Genomic DNA, 17092 nt, shown 5'->3' on the forward strand with positions numbered 1-17092 from the left:
GTTCTTCCACCAAAACAGATTTTGCACTAACCTGCAAGTAGCTTGAGCGCCTGGATGTTCTGAGCAGGCCGAGTCATGCACCCACTGAAGAACTCTGTTACATAAGGAGAGGGAACAAAGACCTTATCTGGCTGTCAGTGGGAGTGGGTTCTTGGTTCTGAGCTTGGGTGATGTCTGCCATTATGTCCCATTGAACTGGAGCGACAATGAGAGTAGTTGGGATAATGGAAGTCACAGGGTTGTTGCCAGTAGTGGACCCATAAATGTGGGACAGGGAGTCGGCTTTGGTGTTCTTGGATCCAGGTCAGAAGGTGATGGTGAAATCGAACCTGGAGAAGTGAGACCATCGAGCCTGACGAGGATTTAAGCGTTTAGTAGACTGAATGTGCTCCAGGTAGCAATGATCCGTGATTACCAGAAAAGGATGACGAGATCCCTCTAGCCAGTGTCTCCATTCCTCGAAAGCCACCTTCATGGCTAAGAGTTCTTGGTTGCCGACATTGTAGTTTTTCTCAGCAGCAGATAACTTGTGTGAGTAGAAGGCACAGGGGTAGAGTTTGGCTGGAGATCATTGTCATTGGGAGAGTACTGCACCAAGTCCTGAATCTGAGGCATCTACTTCCAGCACGAAGGGTCAAGTGGGATCTGGATGATGAAGAATGGGGGCAGTGGTGAAGCGCCATTTAAGGTCATCAAAGGCTTGACGAGTAGGAGGTGCCCAGTTTAGTTTTTGGTATTTACCACGGAGTAATGAGGTGAGTGGAGCAGCCACCGAGCTGAAACCTCAGATGAATCATCTGTAGAAGTTGGCAAAACCAAGGAAGCGCTGTAGTTCTTTGACAGGTAGTGGCCACTGCAGCACCTTGGAAGAGTCCATGGTGACCCCTTCGGGAGAGATGACATACCCCAAGAAAGAGATGGTAGACTGGTGAAACTCACATTTTTCCATTTTGGCATACAGTTGATGATGGATGAGGCGATTGAGCACCACTCTGATGTGTTGAACATGCTCATCAAGGGATGAAGAGTATATCAGAATGTCATCAATATATACTATAACCCATTTTCCAATGAGATCATGAAATATGCCATTTACAAATGCTCAGAAGACAGATGGACTGTTGGAAAGTCCGAAAAGCATTACATGGTATTCGTAGTGACCAGTGTGTAGAAAAGGCTGTCTTCCTTTAATTCCCATCCCATATGCGGATTCAATTGTCATAACTGCTCTAACGCTGCTGGTAGCAGAGGTATGGGACAGCGATACTTGATAGTGACTGCGTTCAGGCCTCGGTAGTCAATGCATGGATAAAGACCCTCATTCTTCTTTCGTATGAAGAAGAAAAAGTTAGCAGGAGAAATGGATGGTTGAATGAATCCTCTTTCAAGGGGTTCTGAAATTTACTCCCCTATGGCTTTAGTCTCAGGTTCAGATTAGGGGTATATCCATCTGCGTGGAGGAGTGGAGCCTGGCAGAAGGTCAGTGGCGCAGTCACAAGAATGGTGAGGTGGAAACTGTGTAGCCTTGAATTAGCTGAATACCTCTAACGAGTGATTTGTCCATCTCTCCAGGAGATCTCAGGGTTGTGAAGTCTCAGCCATGGCAGGCCAAGAACAATCTCATTCTTAGGAGAGTGAGTGACTAGGAACGGAATTTCCTCATGATGAAAGAATCCAACTTAAAGACGAATGGTTTGGGTGATTTGTTGCATCTTGCCAGAGCCCAGAGGTCATCCGTCTAGCACTGAGACATGTAAAGGAGGGACACAAGAGACAAAAGACAGATTTAGATTTGTGGTGAGAGCCAGGTCAGTAAAGTTACCTGCAGCCCCTTAATCTATAATGGCAGACAATTGGTGTTCACTATTTAGAACATGCAACGTGACAGGAAGTTCAAACTGTTCAATAAGAATTACATTTGTTAGTTACAGGCTGATTTGTTCGTGGAAACCCCCATCTGAGATACATGCGGGTTTGACTGCACAGATTTAAAGAGTTCTTCTGTGATTGAGGTGAGCCTGCACAGCTGCTGATGGTGAATGGTAAGCATGTCTGCTTGTGCTGAAAAAAGCAGGTGTAACTGTTGGAAAGCTGCTGGATCTAAATTGGGCGAAGTCCTCTGTAGCAAAGATGCCGCGGCAGTTGTGTTAAGATCCATGTGCAGTTTTAATAACAGTATAATTAGTAAAACAAAGTAGCAAAATAAAGGGAAAACAAAAGGCAGGCAGTGTTCGGTACACAGGCAGACAGCCCAGAAAGGCAGAGGCAGGGGAGTAGTCCACTAAACAGGCAATAAATCCAAAGAACACACAAGCAGGCTGGGAAATACGAAGAACAGGCAGGAGTCATAACACAGGGAAAACAGAAATGGTAAATATTGTTCAGAAATGTCGACTAGGCAAACAAGACTTTGCAATAAATGTGTGTAAACAGGGAACTTAAATAGACAGAGTTAATATGGAACAGGTAGGTGAGTAATCAGTTTGAATGGAGGATTATGGGAAATGTAGTTCATGTCCTGTTAGTTCTCTGGAGATGACGACCTCTGGCGGTGTACAGCAGAGATAGAAGGCGCTCCAGGTGTAACAGTTTTACTACAGTAACCATTATATCCATGAAATTCATTAGGGGTGTGCAGCAAAGCCATTAACTGTATCTGTATTTGTATTTGTTCATAGGACAAAATTATCTGTATCTGTCTCTGTATTCGGATAGAACGGGGTGTGGGTGGGTTTTAAACCGGAAGTGAGTTAAAACTAAATGAAACACCCATTTTTAAATGTTACTCTTACGTTTATAGTTTCTATTAATAAAATATACCTTGTGTATGCCTTTTCATAATAATAGCCTAATAATAATAATTATAATAATAATAATAATAATTAGAATTATTACACAATTATTATGTAATTAAATTATAATTTTATATTTTCTTTCTTAGCAGATGAAGCTGAATTTGTTGGCTATATTAATTGTGAAATATGCTGTTAACTGTAGTTTCTCCAGGTATTTATGATATTAATATCTGCATTTAATTAGTTAATACCCCCCAATAAAACAATTATATCATGTCTACAGTTACACTTCCACTTCAGGAGAAGTTTGGGTGCCTTTAGCTTTCCTTAGGGAAAGTCATAGTTCCTATACAAATAGAAACTTCAGTTGCTTGTTGTATTGGTGCTAAATCTCACCAAATTTTCATTTAAAAGATATTCTTAAGGGAGTTACATGTTGCTCTATGAATTTTAATTACCGGTATATAGTTTTTCATTTCTGATTTATTCCAAATATATTTAGTTCCTAAGGGGACATTTCTTCCTAGTGCCCCTTTAGTGTTACATTTGATGCAGATAGAGAAGTGGAGATCTTTTGTGATTATGTAGCTTTGATGGCCAACCTCAAGGATTTGGGTCCCAGGTGGTTTAGAACTGTGTTGGAACGGAGGCTGCTAGACCCCTTGAGCTGTGCACATCTTATAGAACTAACCCATTTCATTCCCAGCTGTTCCCAGTATAAATTCAGGTCACAGGGTCACAAGTTTATCTGATGTGAGAGATAGAGAAACTATATTATTGATGAAAGACAGGAACAAACATTTGAGAGTGATGATAGAGACACTTGAATAGTTATTATATGGTCTCTGCAGTCTCTGCAACCACATGATAGCATTGTGTTTGGACATTACAAGAGCCCTTGATTATGTAGAAGCCCCCTAGCAAAAATAATTATAAACATGCAATTTATTGTCATTGTATGCACTGGAAAAAATTTTTATCTAAGCATGTGCTTTATGGGGTAACATCTAAATTAAATGGTTTTATTAAAGTCCAAAATATTATTAACATCACTGAATCAGCCTGAATACATTAGGTTACACCGTAAAACTCATTTTAAGAGTTAGATCACATTGAAATACAGTAGCTCCTTAAGGTATCAATTGCAGGGTACCACTTTTTATAGTTAAGTTTCTTAATTACTATGTGGTCATAAAGGCTGCATGGATAACAGTTAAGAAATAATGATCAATAAGCTCTTTATACTGCAGAGTAGTAAGCAACTAAGTATTACAAAAAAAAAGTATTACAACCAATTACCCATAAACAGTTCAAGTTTTCCATGACTTTCCATGTGAGTTAATACAGTTTGTCTTTGAATCTTTTGTCTGTATTTTCAGTAAAAGCATGCGCTCCATGGGACCTCTCTGAATTACTAATATTAATGGAAAATATTATATTTACCCAGGGTATATCATTCTCATCCAGCCCAACCAAAACCTTAAGGAAATGAATATAAAGACATTGCAGAACAGGCGTGTACTGTCCATGACCTTATCCAATTTAATTAAGGTCAAGATTTCCTTGTTTAATGACCTTTTCCAAGTAGATTTGTTAATGCATAAGCTGTGTAAAGTGTTGCCACATGAAATAGCTGTACTTAATGAACTTTTCTTTTGCTTTTTATTTAGATTATAATCATGTTCTTCCTACAAGAAGCTCACTGCAGCTTTCCTGATGACAGTTGATGTGTCTCATTCTGCTACCTAAAGCCAGTGCTGGTTAGATTAATTGTGAAATGTAATTGGGTACTTATTAAACATTTTAGGTAGTTTAATCGAATTCCATTTGGATTACTTTTGGATTACCCATTTCATATTTTGATGAAAATCTCATGAATCATTTTAAATGTAACACTATTTTATTTATCATTATAAAATGTAAAATCAAATGGAAACTTGCCATTGATTATTTGCTGAGTAAAAAAAGACTCAGATCTTGTATTTTTAATTATATATATATATATATATATATATATATATATATATATATATATATATATATATATATATATATATATATATTTTTTTTTATTTATTAAGGAAATCTAGAGAATGTCTCCAGAAATTATGAAGAGATGTGCAATTTGTACCGCCTCATAACTATTAATGAGAAGGTGTGGCCTTAACCTAAGAAAGCATGGGCCAAAGTGTATTTGCATGATGCAAAATCAAAAAGTTGCATGTGAATACACTTCTAAAATGTTTGTTTGCAACATGTTTTTCAGAAGAGTGAATTATGATAGATAGACAAGGGCAGGGTGCAAATGCAAACAGTTTTGCATTTATTTAGAAACTACATTTAAAACAGAAATGAAATGCCATGTGTGTATTTGTGGATTGTAATGAAGCACTTTCAATGTAGTGTATCAGTTTTGGTAGCTACATGCACACATGACTATATACATAAATATTTAAAATACAGAGTACTCAGACTGCTGTATTAAAAGGTAGGAGTATAATCATTAAGTTATTGCTTTTCGCTGATTGGTGATGTTACAAGTACTCGATTACAAGTACTCAATTTTTGTAATCTGATTACACAGTCTAGATTACATGCAGTCAATTACTACTTAACGGGACCTACAGTATAGTTTCGTATCTAGGGAATTACTATATCAGGCACACAAATTCAGGCACTAGCAAGGACCTTGATCCACTAAACATTGGGAAACTGATGACTCAAGTGATACGATTGCGAAGTTGCACATTACTATATTGTGGTTGTCCAAAAAGAGGAAACTGTTGATTGGATTTAGAACAGACCTAGAACCTATTCATCAATATATTTAATGATTAATAACATTAAAAAATTTAATAAAATGAAATACAACAATATAAAATAAAAACAGAAAACATCAGATGCCTTTAAAAATGTATTTTTATACTACAACACTTCACACATTTCAGTTATCCTGCTACTTCCCTGAAGATCTAATATTTATGACGATCTCTTTTGGCTGGCATTTTGTGCTTGTTGCATAATATTAAGTATAAATAGTACTGTATGTAAATAGAGATGCAGGGCATGTTTCTCGCCTTACATGGCCTTTTAATGTATTTCCTGGCTTTTTGTCTTTGACACGCAAGTGCCAAGCTTTACAAGTTCACATACAGCAGTTGTGCTACAAATATCTGACTGACTGAGTTGTAAAATTTCTGTCATGGTCTATTTTTATCTGTCACATAAGTTTAGTGCAATATATTTTCTGTTGTCTTACATACAGTCAACATTTTAAATTAAAAATGACAATGATTTTGTAAGCAGATTTTTATGGATTTTACAAAAAAGGGGCAGCCCTAGAAATGCTCGTCTCCCTGGCCAGTGCACTGACTGCTGAACAAGGGAGCTGATTGAGACACACCCCATAATATTCAGACTACATTCTAATTCTTACTCATCTAAATCTAACACTGTTTTCTCTCAGTTCAGGAAATGCCTGATCCAGATGTTTAATGGAAATAGCACCAGTCTGGACTCCACCCATTTGAATCAGACATCAGACAAAGGGGCCATCACTGCAACAGAAGATAGCCACTTCGGAGATATGGCCAGCATTGCTGCTCGTGTGCCCATGTCCATGTGCAACATGGAGAAGAGTGAGGATGAAGAGGAGGAATCAGAGCAGAGTGTGAATCGAGGTCCAAAGCAGCTCCCTTTATCTTAATTTGTCCTTTGAAGGACTAGTCTGACTGAAAATAATTTCATTACCCAGTAGGGGAGACCAGGGGTAATTCCTATAACCAAACTTTTAGTTTTTAAATGTTCATTAATAATTCACTGACTGCTACAAATCTAGGTGCAATCTTTTGGTAAAAAAATGTATGTGCCAAAAGTAACTTTACCACAGCCACAGTAAAATACTTTATGTTGGATATAAATATTGTAAATATTTGGATATTAGTTAGAATTAAAGATATCAAAACATTAGACGGCAGACGAAAAACACTGACATCTAAAAACAATTACCTGTTACAATTGCCCCAGGTCTCCCCTACTCCACAAATAGTCTAACCTGTAGTCTTACCAAATCCCAAAACCTGCAGAGTGCAGTCATTACCACTAAATGAGTGCATATATGTTAGAATGTATGGTTTGTGTTTACATATATTCCTTTACGTTGTGCCTATGTGCAATCAAGTCTTGTATCTGTATACTTGTCAGTATTGCATTGTACTGCCTTACCTTATGAAAATCCTGTGAACATGCAAACAAAGGAGACAGGCAAACAAAGGAGACAGGAGACAGGCAATATATATAATATAATTTATTGTTTAGAGTTGTTTAATGAAGCAAGAGTGTTATTATAAATTGTATTTTTAGTCAGAATATCTTATTAGGTCAAAATGTTGTTTCCTCAGATATTGATGTTTATATGTGGCATGCCAGTAAATGTTTTACTCCTGTATTTATTTTTTTAAGTCTTGTTGGGTTATATAACTCATTGGTTACACTATAAAATAAGGTTCCATTTGTTAACTTTAGTTAACAACATTAGTTAACAAAAACTAACAATTATGTATGTATCTTGGTTAATGTAAATTTCAGCATATAGTAATACATTTTTAAAATTAAAAGTTGTATATTAACATTTGTTAATGCATTATGAACTAACATGAACTAGCAATGAACAATTGTATTTTTATTAACTAACATTAACTGAGATGTATAAATACTGTAAAAAAAAATCTATTATTCCCCTTCTGTCACTCACTCGACGTTGTGTCGAATTTGCATGCCCCGCCCCCGGACATACGGGTATAAAGGGAGCGGGCGAGCGAATGCCAGACAGATTTTTTCTTCGGAGCCGAAAGGTTGTGTGATCAGCAAGCTGTGTGTCATGACTGCTTCACCCACCTCTGCAAGAGAGCTTTCTTTTGGATCAGCTTTCTCCTCTCTGCACGCTGTGCAGACTCTGCCCCTGGGCACTTTGACAGCGCTTCTCTCATAAAAGAGTTGATTTCTCTGAAAGAGTTTATTTTTCCTCTAAAAGAGTTTTCTGGTAAAGAGCAATATACACAAGCGGGATTTGAACGTTCTTTTCAGGACGCGTCTTTGTAAAGATGCTCTTCCGCCGCTGTGTAGTTCCTGTATGTGGCCGGTATCTCTCCAGATCCAATGGTCATAGACGCTGCCTCGTGTCCTTGGGTAGCGATCATGCAGAGGCAGTGTTTGTGGATGGTTCATGTTCTTACTGCGAGGACATGACCATGGCAACGTTGCGGTCGTGGCTTTCGTTTCTCAAAACGAACGCCACTCCAGCCACCCCCTGCGCCGCTCCTTCTTTCCACGGGATTGAGGATGACCCGGCTGGCGATGGAGATGACTTCATCGTGCCCAAAAAAGGCGGTGGGTTGCGGCCAATCTTGGACTTGCGAGTTCTTAACCGGACTTTACACAGACTCCTGTTCAAAATGCTCACGCAGAGGCGAATTTTAATCTGCGTTTGGCATCAAGATTGGTTTGCGGCGGTAGACCTTAAGGACGCGTACTTCCACGTCTCCATTTTGCCTCGAAACTGACCCTTTTTAACGGTTCGCATTCGACGGCCAGGCGTATCAGTACAAGGTCCTCCCCTTCGGCCTGTCCCTGTCCCCTCATATCTTCACCAAGGTCGCAGAGGCAGCCCTTGCCCCGCTGTGGGACAGGGGCATCCGCATACTCAATTACCTTGATGACTGGCTCATCCTAGCACACTCTAGAGAATTATTATATGCTCACAGGGACCAGATGCTCGGGTGGGTGTTCCACTTGCACCTTGCGCCATTCACCAAGCTGATCCAGTGCACCTTCTTTCCCAGGTGAGCCAGTAAGCTCTTCCTCCCAAGCCCTCTGGCCACAGATTAAGCGGAGGAATTCGCTGCCAGACCGACCACGAGTCGAGTGCTCTGTGTTGGGCTTGGGCTCCACAGGCATAGTTCCTGCTTCAGGAAACTCCCTGTGACTTATTTTCCGCGGTACGGTCCCCCCACTGGCAGGACCCGCCTCTCCCTGGGGCAGTTCTCGCTGCCCCCTATAGCAACTCCTCCCTTGCAGGCAGGATCTACCACCGCACCATGTCCATGGGTGGCCTGACAACCCCTGTGTGTATTAGTCACAATTTACCTCCTCCCAGTTTGGGCAGGTCGTGGTCTCCGCAGGGCCTTTTCCCCCTGAAAGAATAGGAACGGGAAAGGACGCCTTCCCCGACACATCTATAGCGTTAAGTTAGCCCTTTTTAACTCTATGATGAGAAACATAGAGCGAGAAAAGGCGCAGCTGGCCGGCTGGCTCCCATGCAAGTCATGTTGCCTGTTTCTGTATGGTAAGGGGAACCTAAGAGCGGTATATGACACCTTTTATTGGGGGTGTTGGGGAGGGTTATGTGCACTCGACCCAGCTGCTTCTAGCACGCAACAGCCTGCTAGCACCTGGCTCGGCAGCCAAGTAACATGGGTTAGTGCATGCCGTTTTTAAGTGGGACCCCTTGTGTCACTAAATCGACATAACGTCGAGTGACTGACAGTTGTAACCTCCGTTCCCCGATGGAAGGAACGAGACATTGTGTTCCCGTTGTGTTCGCCTTGCCACGTCACTATCCCTACCACTGTAATGCGCCGTAACTGTATTCTCGGCTCCTCAGTGAAAACCTGTATGGCATTCGCCTGCTCGCTCCCTTTATTCCCGTATATCCGGGGGCGGGGCATGTAAATACTGTCTGCCAACTTGACATTGGCCTTTTCTCAAATTCAAGTTCAGAGGTATGCGAGGCTCTCAGAAGAGACCCCTTGTGTCATTACAATCGACACAACGTCTCATTCCTTCCATCGGGGAATGGAGGTTACAACAGTAACCATGACGTTCATTGCTTTTTCATGATACCTAATGCATTTACTATGTTAATGAATAGAACTTTATTATAAAGTTTTACCAAATCATTTAGATTTGGTATCATATTGAAATTATCAGGATATGCCTTTGGAAATAATGTTTTTTTTTTAAACATGTCAATGTTGTAGTTACATAAACAACAATAAAAACAACTTGCAATAACTTTTCAGTGAGGTCACACTGCTAGTTCCATTAAGATGCGTTGTCCTCAGAATAACCTAATTTTACATCAGCAAATCCTGTGCCATTATTACATCACACAAAATAAATATGTGAGAAATGTGTAATAACTAAGTACCTTTCAGAAGAGAGCTGATCGCTGCATGTTCAGCACTCTTTCAACATCAGGTAGGTGAATGAAAACACCTGTTTTCAAAATGTATCAAATCACAAAAGAAGATTAATCATGCTTGATCTCACTCATACAGTAAAAATTAATAGGAGGTAAAGAATTTTGACCTGGAACTTCTGAGAACAAGTTCCAGACATTTTTCATCATGAATATTCTTCTAGTACACATAGACATCTCAAAGCCATATTAAAGGCATAAGTAACAAAGTAGCAGTGCTGTCTATACAGCAGTCTTCTTTAAATTAGATGTAAAAGTTGCAACCCAATTAAACATTTAAATTAATTCATATGACAGATGAAAGTGGCACTGCAGCATTTAATGTCATAGTAATGGGCATCATAAACAAAGATGCCCTTTGAACATACACTCACTTGGCACTTTTTTAGGAACACTATGGTCCTAATAAAGTGCCCGGTGTGGTCTTCTGCCATTGTAGCTCATCCACCTCAAAATTCAACATGTTGTACATTCTGAGATGCTATTCTGCTCACTCATTGTACAGAGTGGTTATCTGAGTTACGTAGCCTTTCTGTCAGCTCGAACCAGACTGGCCATTCTCCATTGGCCTCTCTCATCAACAAGGCGTTCCCATCCACAGAACTGCTGCTCAATGGATGTTTTTTGTTTTTGGCACCATTCTGAGTAAACTAGGCTGTTGTGCATGAAAATACCAGGAGATCAGCAGTTACAGAAATGCTCAAACCAGCCCGTCTGTCACCAACAATCATGCCACGTTTGAAATCAGTAAGATCCAATTTTTTCCCATTCTGATGGTTTATGTGAACATTAAATTAAGCTCCTGACACGTATCTGCATGATATGGGTCCACTGCTGCCACACGATAGGCTGATTAGATAATCGCATAAATATGTAGGTGTTCCGAATAAAGTGCTCAGTATGTCTGTTATCTTTCCTTCCACCTGAAAATTTGCAGTTGTAGAACTCAAGACATTCCATTAGACTTGCACATTTTTACATATTATTTCTAGTGTGCGACTAAATGTGTAATAAATGAAAATTGAAAGGACTAAGAAAAAAAAAAGGAAAAAAAAAGAAGGGACATTTACGGTAAGAATCTGGCAGCTGTGGTTGCCAGAAATGCATCTAAAAAATACAATGACAATGTTTCAGGCATTACGGGATGTCATAACGGTGCCTGCCTATTTACAATATTTATATTTACGATATTTTACAGTAAAATTACATGTTGTCTTGTTAAATATAATATAATTTTTCACTGTATATGGCACCATTTAACCAATTAACAATTTCTTTTTTTACTGTAGCATTTTCCCAATCTTTTTCCATTAATATTACAAACATTTTAATAAAAAGGATGAAAATTGTGTGAGAAATATCACACTTCCAAAATTAAAAAGATAAATGCATTTTTTATTAATGAATTACTGTATAATTTAATATAATTATTTCCTGATAAATGCAACAAATCACTTATAAAATAATTAAAGCATCACTGATAAATCCACCTAGCTGTTTATGAGCACTGTGAATTTTCATATGATGTTTTTTCCAGCAGAGTTTATTGTACAGCAATTTCTTCATGTTTTGAGAATTCATAAAGTAGCTGTATAGAAAGAAACTTGGGTCAGATCTTATCACTCTGAAATTCAGAGCTTACAGCAATGCAACAGCTTTAGGTTTCATATTATATGTTCTAAAGCTTTAGTCACACTCCTCTGTGTGCCTAGTAAAAAATAATCCCTATATGGATGGATTCACATTACAGCTATACGTGCATGACATTATTCCTTAATTGCTTAAAATAACAAAATCTTTGCTTGGTCACAGTTGAATGACAACCCTGTTATGCTTTATTCCTTTTATTATTTTTCAGGCTGAAAATAGGGACTGAATTGTATTATATGTCCTGCAATGCATAGATGATGCACACTTTCTTTTGGAAAAAGACCTTGATCACCTTTGGTTGCCCTTTCATTCTTTGTATCACCTTGCTTTTACACTAAAGGGAAAAAGAAACAACTTTCTTGGTATGTGGACCCCCCCCCCCCTTCCCCATTTCAACAGAATGTTTTCAGAGCCTGTAATTTTCTCTTAAGGATTTAGAATGTTTTTTTATTATTTATTTTTTTTATTCAGGATATTCTGCTCCAGAAACCTGTATTGCCTGAAGGTACTCTGCAGTTAGAATTCATCAGACATGCTGACCTTTTAAATGAGGCAGCGCTAATAAGAAATCTCCACAGCAATGTGATAAGAGAAGGCTTAGCTTGGTCACAAGGCCAACCTGTTTACTCACACTGCAATGAGGTGACCATAGCTCACTCGAATTTATTCACTTTCCTCAGTTAGCAAAGAAAAAAATTGTTTATTAAATGCTTGTGCAATGTCATAAATGAGAACATTCCCTGTGTGAAGGGATTGTTTACCCCAAAATGAAAATATAGACATCTTTTGCTCAGATTCTTATTGTTCCAAACCTGATTTACTCTCTTCTGTAGAAAACCTATATATCTTTTTTTCCCACACAAAGAAAGGGTTAGGTTTAGGTTACTCACCTAAATCCAGGTGGCGGAGGACAAGTCTCAGTTGCCTCTGCTTCTGAAACCATCAATCCACGCATCTTATCATGTAGCTCACTGTGCATGACACCGCAAAGACTCCCAGCATGTAGAGGCTCATACTACTCTCCATGATCCACACACAACTTCCCATGCGCCACATTGAGAGTGAGAACCACTAATCGTGACCACAAGGAGGTTACTCCATGTGACTCTATCCTCCCTAGCAACAGGGCCAATTTGGTTGCTTAGGAGACATGGCTGGAGTCACTCCCTGGATTTGAACTCGCGACTGCAGGGTTGGTAGTCAGCGTCAAACTCGCTGAGCTACCCAGGCATGCACATGTTTTAATAATTATGAACAATATTTCTTCTTTATCAAAGAATGATTATTTCAGCCTATCACCTTGCATTCAAAACTCACAGGACACTGAAAGGGTTGCGGCTGTCAGATATCAGTCATCACTATCTAATTGCTCTAATCTAATTGTCAGTTAGTCTGTATACTGTCCTCATGCTAGTTTTCCCAAATTAAATTAAAGGAACTTTTAGTACATGACAACGCATTTATTAACATTTGAGATTCTCCAGCGAAAGTATTACATTGTAAGACTGTATACATAACCTGTTCTAAGCACATAAATAAAGAAACAAATAAAAAAATTAGGTTAGTAAATTATCCCATGATTAAAGAATATAATCGCGCTTTCTCAAAAAACAAACAAATAAATGAATTGATAATATTTGGAATATTGATAAAAAAATTGGGAATATTGCTTCTTTTTAGAATTTCTGAAAAGATGGTAACGAAAGAAAAAATATGTTCTAATTCCTTTAAAACAATTTGGTACTTCCACCATTATTTAATGTGTTTGTAACATTTATATTTTCAGTATTATAAGACTAGACTTTGGCTTATTTTTTCTTTCCCAGGAACATCTTGTCTGCACAGAAAAAGCCCTTGGGGTCCCATATGAGATAAAGCACTGCAGACATTATCAGCATCTGTCTCAGAATAAAACTTTTAAATATGCCTAGGAATGTCAGACATGAGGTAAAAGTATATTAAAATGTGAATGACCTAATAAATGGTACTTCTACTCCCCAAAAGTAGGAGACAGTCTATATAGCTAACCATAATATGCATGTTATTTAATAAATATGATAACCAAATGCGATTTTAATCAAACAAATGTAAACAATAAATTAAATTAAATGTTTACCAAGAGCAAGAGACGTTGATGCCAATGTGTTTATTAATGTATTTTGTTCTATTGCATACATTATGTTCACAGTTGCTAAAAAGCTAAAGAGTAGATAAAACCTAAAACATTTTAATAGAAACTTAAAACTGACAATAAAATTAATGAATACATAAAAAAATGGCAACAGAATTGATCAATCAGACACCTGTTTGATCAGTCTGCTCCAGCTGAAACAAGCAACAAACTGGACGTTTGGCAGAAACAGAAAGTATTATGCTTAAATTATGAAGCAACATGCCTTCCCAACCCCCTCCCCCACTTCAATTAACATTTACATGCACTCTGGGTTCAGGGTTCAAAGATCATCATATGACCTTTAAGTCCCAGAGAATAATGACACCAGACACCAGTAGCCGGTGCAAGAAACCCTTGCAAGAAATGTAAGAAAACCCTTACCATAAAATAACATATACCATAATGGACAATAACCATAAAATTATGAGGGTTTCTCAACCAAGCAGTTTATATAATTATCCCGTTCATTTATAAAGATGTGCATAGAGTGATCCTAAATGTGAATGTATAATAATTCCCTAAATGTTGCAAATAGGCTTTTTAGTTGAAAAGTCACAGTACTTATAATAACATTTTCACCTCAGTTTATATCTTAATAAATCCAGATTTTTTGCTCATTTTTAAAGAATAATAAAATCCATGGATTTTAGGATCAAATTGAATCGCACATCCGGTATGTAAATGAGGCCCCAATTCTCACATACTCTTACTCCTGACCTTAATTTGTTCACTAATTGTAAACACAGTCTAATTTGATAACTCTCAAAGCAATCAGGGATTAATTAAGAATCTGTTTTATTTGTGGACACATTCTGCTATGTCCATAAAAATGATTCTAATGACATTAGTAGGCAGATTAATGGGTAGTGGCTCATGTCAATTTCCTTGTTTTAACTTTTTCTTTTAATTATTTTTTTTTTTGAAGAAGAAGTCACAGAGGACATCGTTAGTGCTATTCAATAACCCCTTGTCATAACCAAAAACATTAAAGCCACACACTGATTAATCCAATAATGACATTTTAAAATCTGCAGTACATGTTAGAATGTGGCCTGAATGGATAATGTTATGATAAGAAAATAAGTTGTATTTTTATGTTATTGTTTTTTAAAATAATTGACTTGTTGATGAACGCATTCTTTACTTCAAAAGAAATATAGCGGATTTTTTTTTTATACATGGGACGTTCATTTTCACCTCCTACACTAGCCATTTCACTGTGGAATAATTAGTTCCAAATTGTGGACTTTAACAAGAAATGGGATGGGAATCCCGTGGAGATACAAGCAGGCATTGTAATTGGGTTAGCTGGGATGTGAATTTGCATCACCATGTAGAGATCTGTGAAAGAATCAACATGAGCCTATGGTGGTGATGGTGCATATATCAACACCATCATCATTGAAGAGGTCAAAAGATGGTCTTGGCTTTAAAACGGTTCATATATAAACAAGCATTTAAAAATAGTCTTTAGGTGCATCAAAAGGCAAAGTTGACATTTCCGAATGTTTCCTGACCTGACGTTGGTGATATGGCAACTTGTTTGTACTATTTGAAATTGCAGATCAAAGGGGGAGAGAACAACAAACACAGGTGGGATCAAAGCTAATCTATCAAAGTGAGTTGGCCATATAAATCAGTCTGGGACGGAAAGATAACTTCATATTAGGTCTGTTCATTACTCTATGCTTGCTCAGTCCTTTATTACATAACTAGAAATTCTACCATCCAGTTTTGATTTCTAATGATGCAGGTCTCCATTAATGTAGACTTGCTTTTGAGGAAAGTTTGAGAATCCTATAGAATATTGTTTGGTATAATATTTCATGATTTTGTAGAAATTTTGATTGACCAAACACTCTTGAATGTGTGTTTTCTTAGAACAAAGTTTTTAGTGATGATTAGAAATATTTTACTGTCATGAGTATGGACAACACATACAACTAAATTTTTTTATCAAATTAAACTTCACAATGCTGCTGTCAAATGCATGCCACAAGACAACAACAAGCAAAAGATGTTTAGCTATTTCACTATAATGTAAACAGTACAACTATATGTTAATAATGTCTCGCATTTTAATGTGATTTAATGTGGCATGTAATTTAATGTTTTATATGGAATATGAATTATTGAACATCAATGAAGTGACACAAGGGGTCTTCCTTGGGAGCCTCGTGTACCTCTGAACTTGAGAAAAGGCCAATATGAAATTGGCAGACAGAATTTGTATGTCCCGCCCCAAGACATACGGGTATAAAGGGAAGCGGGCGTGCGTCTGTCAGTCAGGTTTTGCACTGAGGAGCCGAGAATAAGGCACGGACGTTTAAAGTAGTAGGCCTAGTGCCATGGCAGGAGGGACACAACGTCTCGTTCCTTCCCTCAGGGAATGGAAGTTACAACAGTAACCATGAAGTTCCTCTTCTGTCACTCACTCGATGTTGTGTCTAATGCAGTGACACAAGGGGTCCCATTCAAAAACGCCACGCACTAGTCTGTGTTACGTGAACTGCTGAGACAGGTGCAAGCAGGCTGCTGCGTGCTAGAGGCAACTGTATTGGCTGCACGTAACCCTCCCCAACGCCCCCAAAAGAGATGTAATATACGGACCTTAGGTTCCCAGCACCCCTGAGGGGAGAACAGGTGCTACATGACTAGTATGGGAGCAAGCCCGGCAGCAATGGCCTGTTCTCTCTCTATGTCTCTCGCATAGAGTGTTAAGCGGCTGGGGCTACCATAGCGCAATAAAATGCGTCGGGGAAGGCGGTCTTTCCCGGTCCTATTTTTTCATGGGGAAAAGACCCTGCGGAGGCCACATCCTGCCCAGACTAGGGGGAGGTAACATGTGGCAAATACAAAGTCAAAGTCAAAGTCAAAGTTTATTTATAAAGCGCTTTTAAAAACAGCCAGTGTTTGACAAAGTGCTGTACACTTAAAACCCATATTACTGCTACAAACGGTCAATGACACAAAAAATAAAAACAATTAAACAAAAGCAATAAAACAACTCTCACATAGCGTCAAATGCCAAACTATAATAATAGGTTTTAAGACTAGATTTAAAAGCAGCAAGTGTCTGAGCCTGCCTGATGTACAAGGGCAAATTGTTCCAAAGCTTTGGTCCAGCTACTGCAAATGCTCGTTCGCCCCTGCTCTTCAGCTTAACCCGAGGGACAACTAAAAGCAAATGGTCAGCAGACCTAAGCGCTCTTGGGG

At 38.4% G+C, this 17092-nt stretch overlaps 1 protein-coding gene across 1 annotated transcript in view; it reads left to right on the plus strand.

The window, feature by feature from the left end:
- valopb (vertebrate ancient long opsin b) overlaps positions 1–7170 on the plus strand; it is a 12911-nt gene extending 5741 nt beyond the window's left edge. The window contains exon 5 of the mRNA XM_052103061.1: positions 6262–7170. Coding sequence (XP_051959021.1) covers positions 6262–6501 — 240 coding nt within the window. The 3' untranslated portion in view covers positions 6502–7170. The remainder of the gene's footprint in view (positions 1–6261) is intronic.
- Positions 7171–17092: the final 9922 nt, after the last annotated feature.

This window comes from Xyrauchen texanus, chromosome 33 (assembly GCF_025860055.1).
Source record: "Xyrauchen texanus isolate HMW12.3.18 chromosome 33, RBS_HiC_50CHRs, whole genome shotgun sequence".
NCBI lineage: Eukaryota > Metazoa > Chordata > Actinopteri > Cypriniformes > Catostomidae > Xyrauchen > Xyrauchen texanus.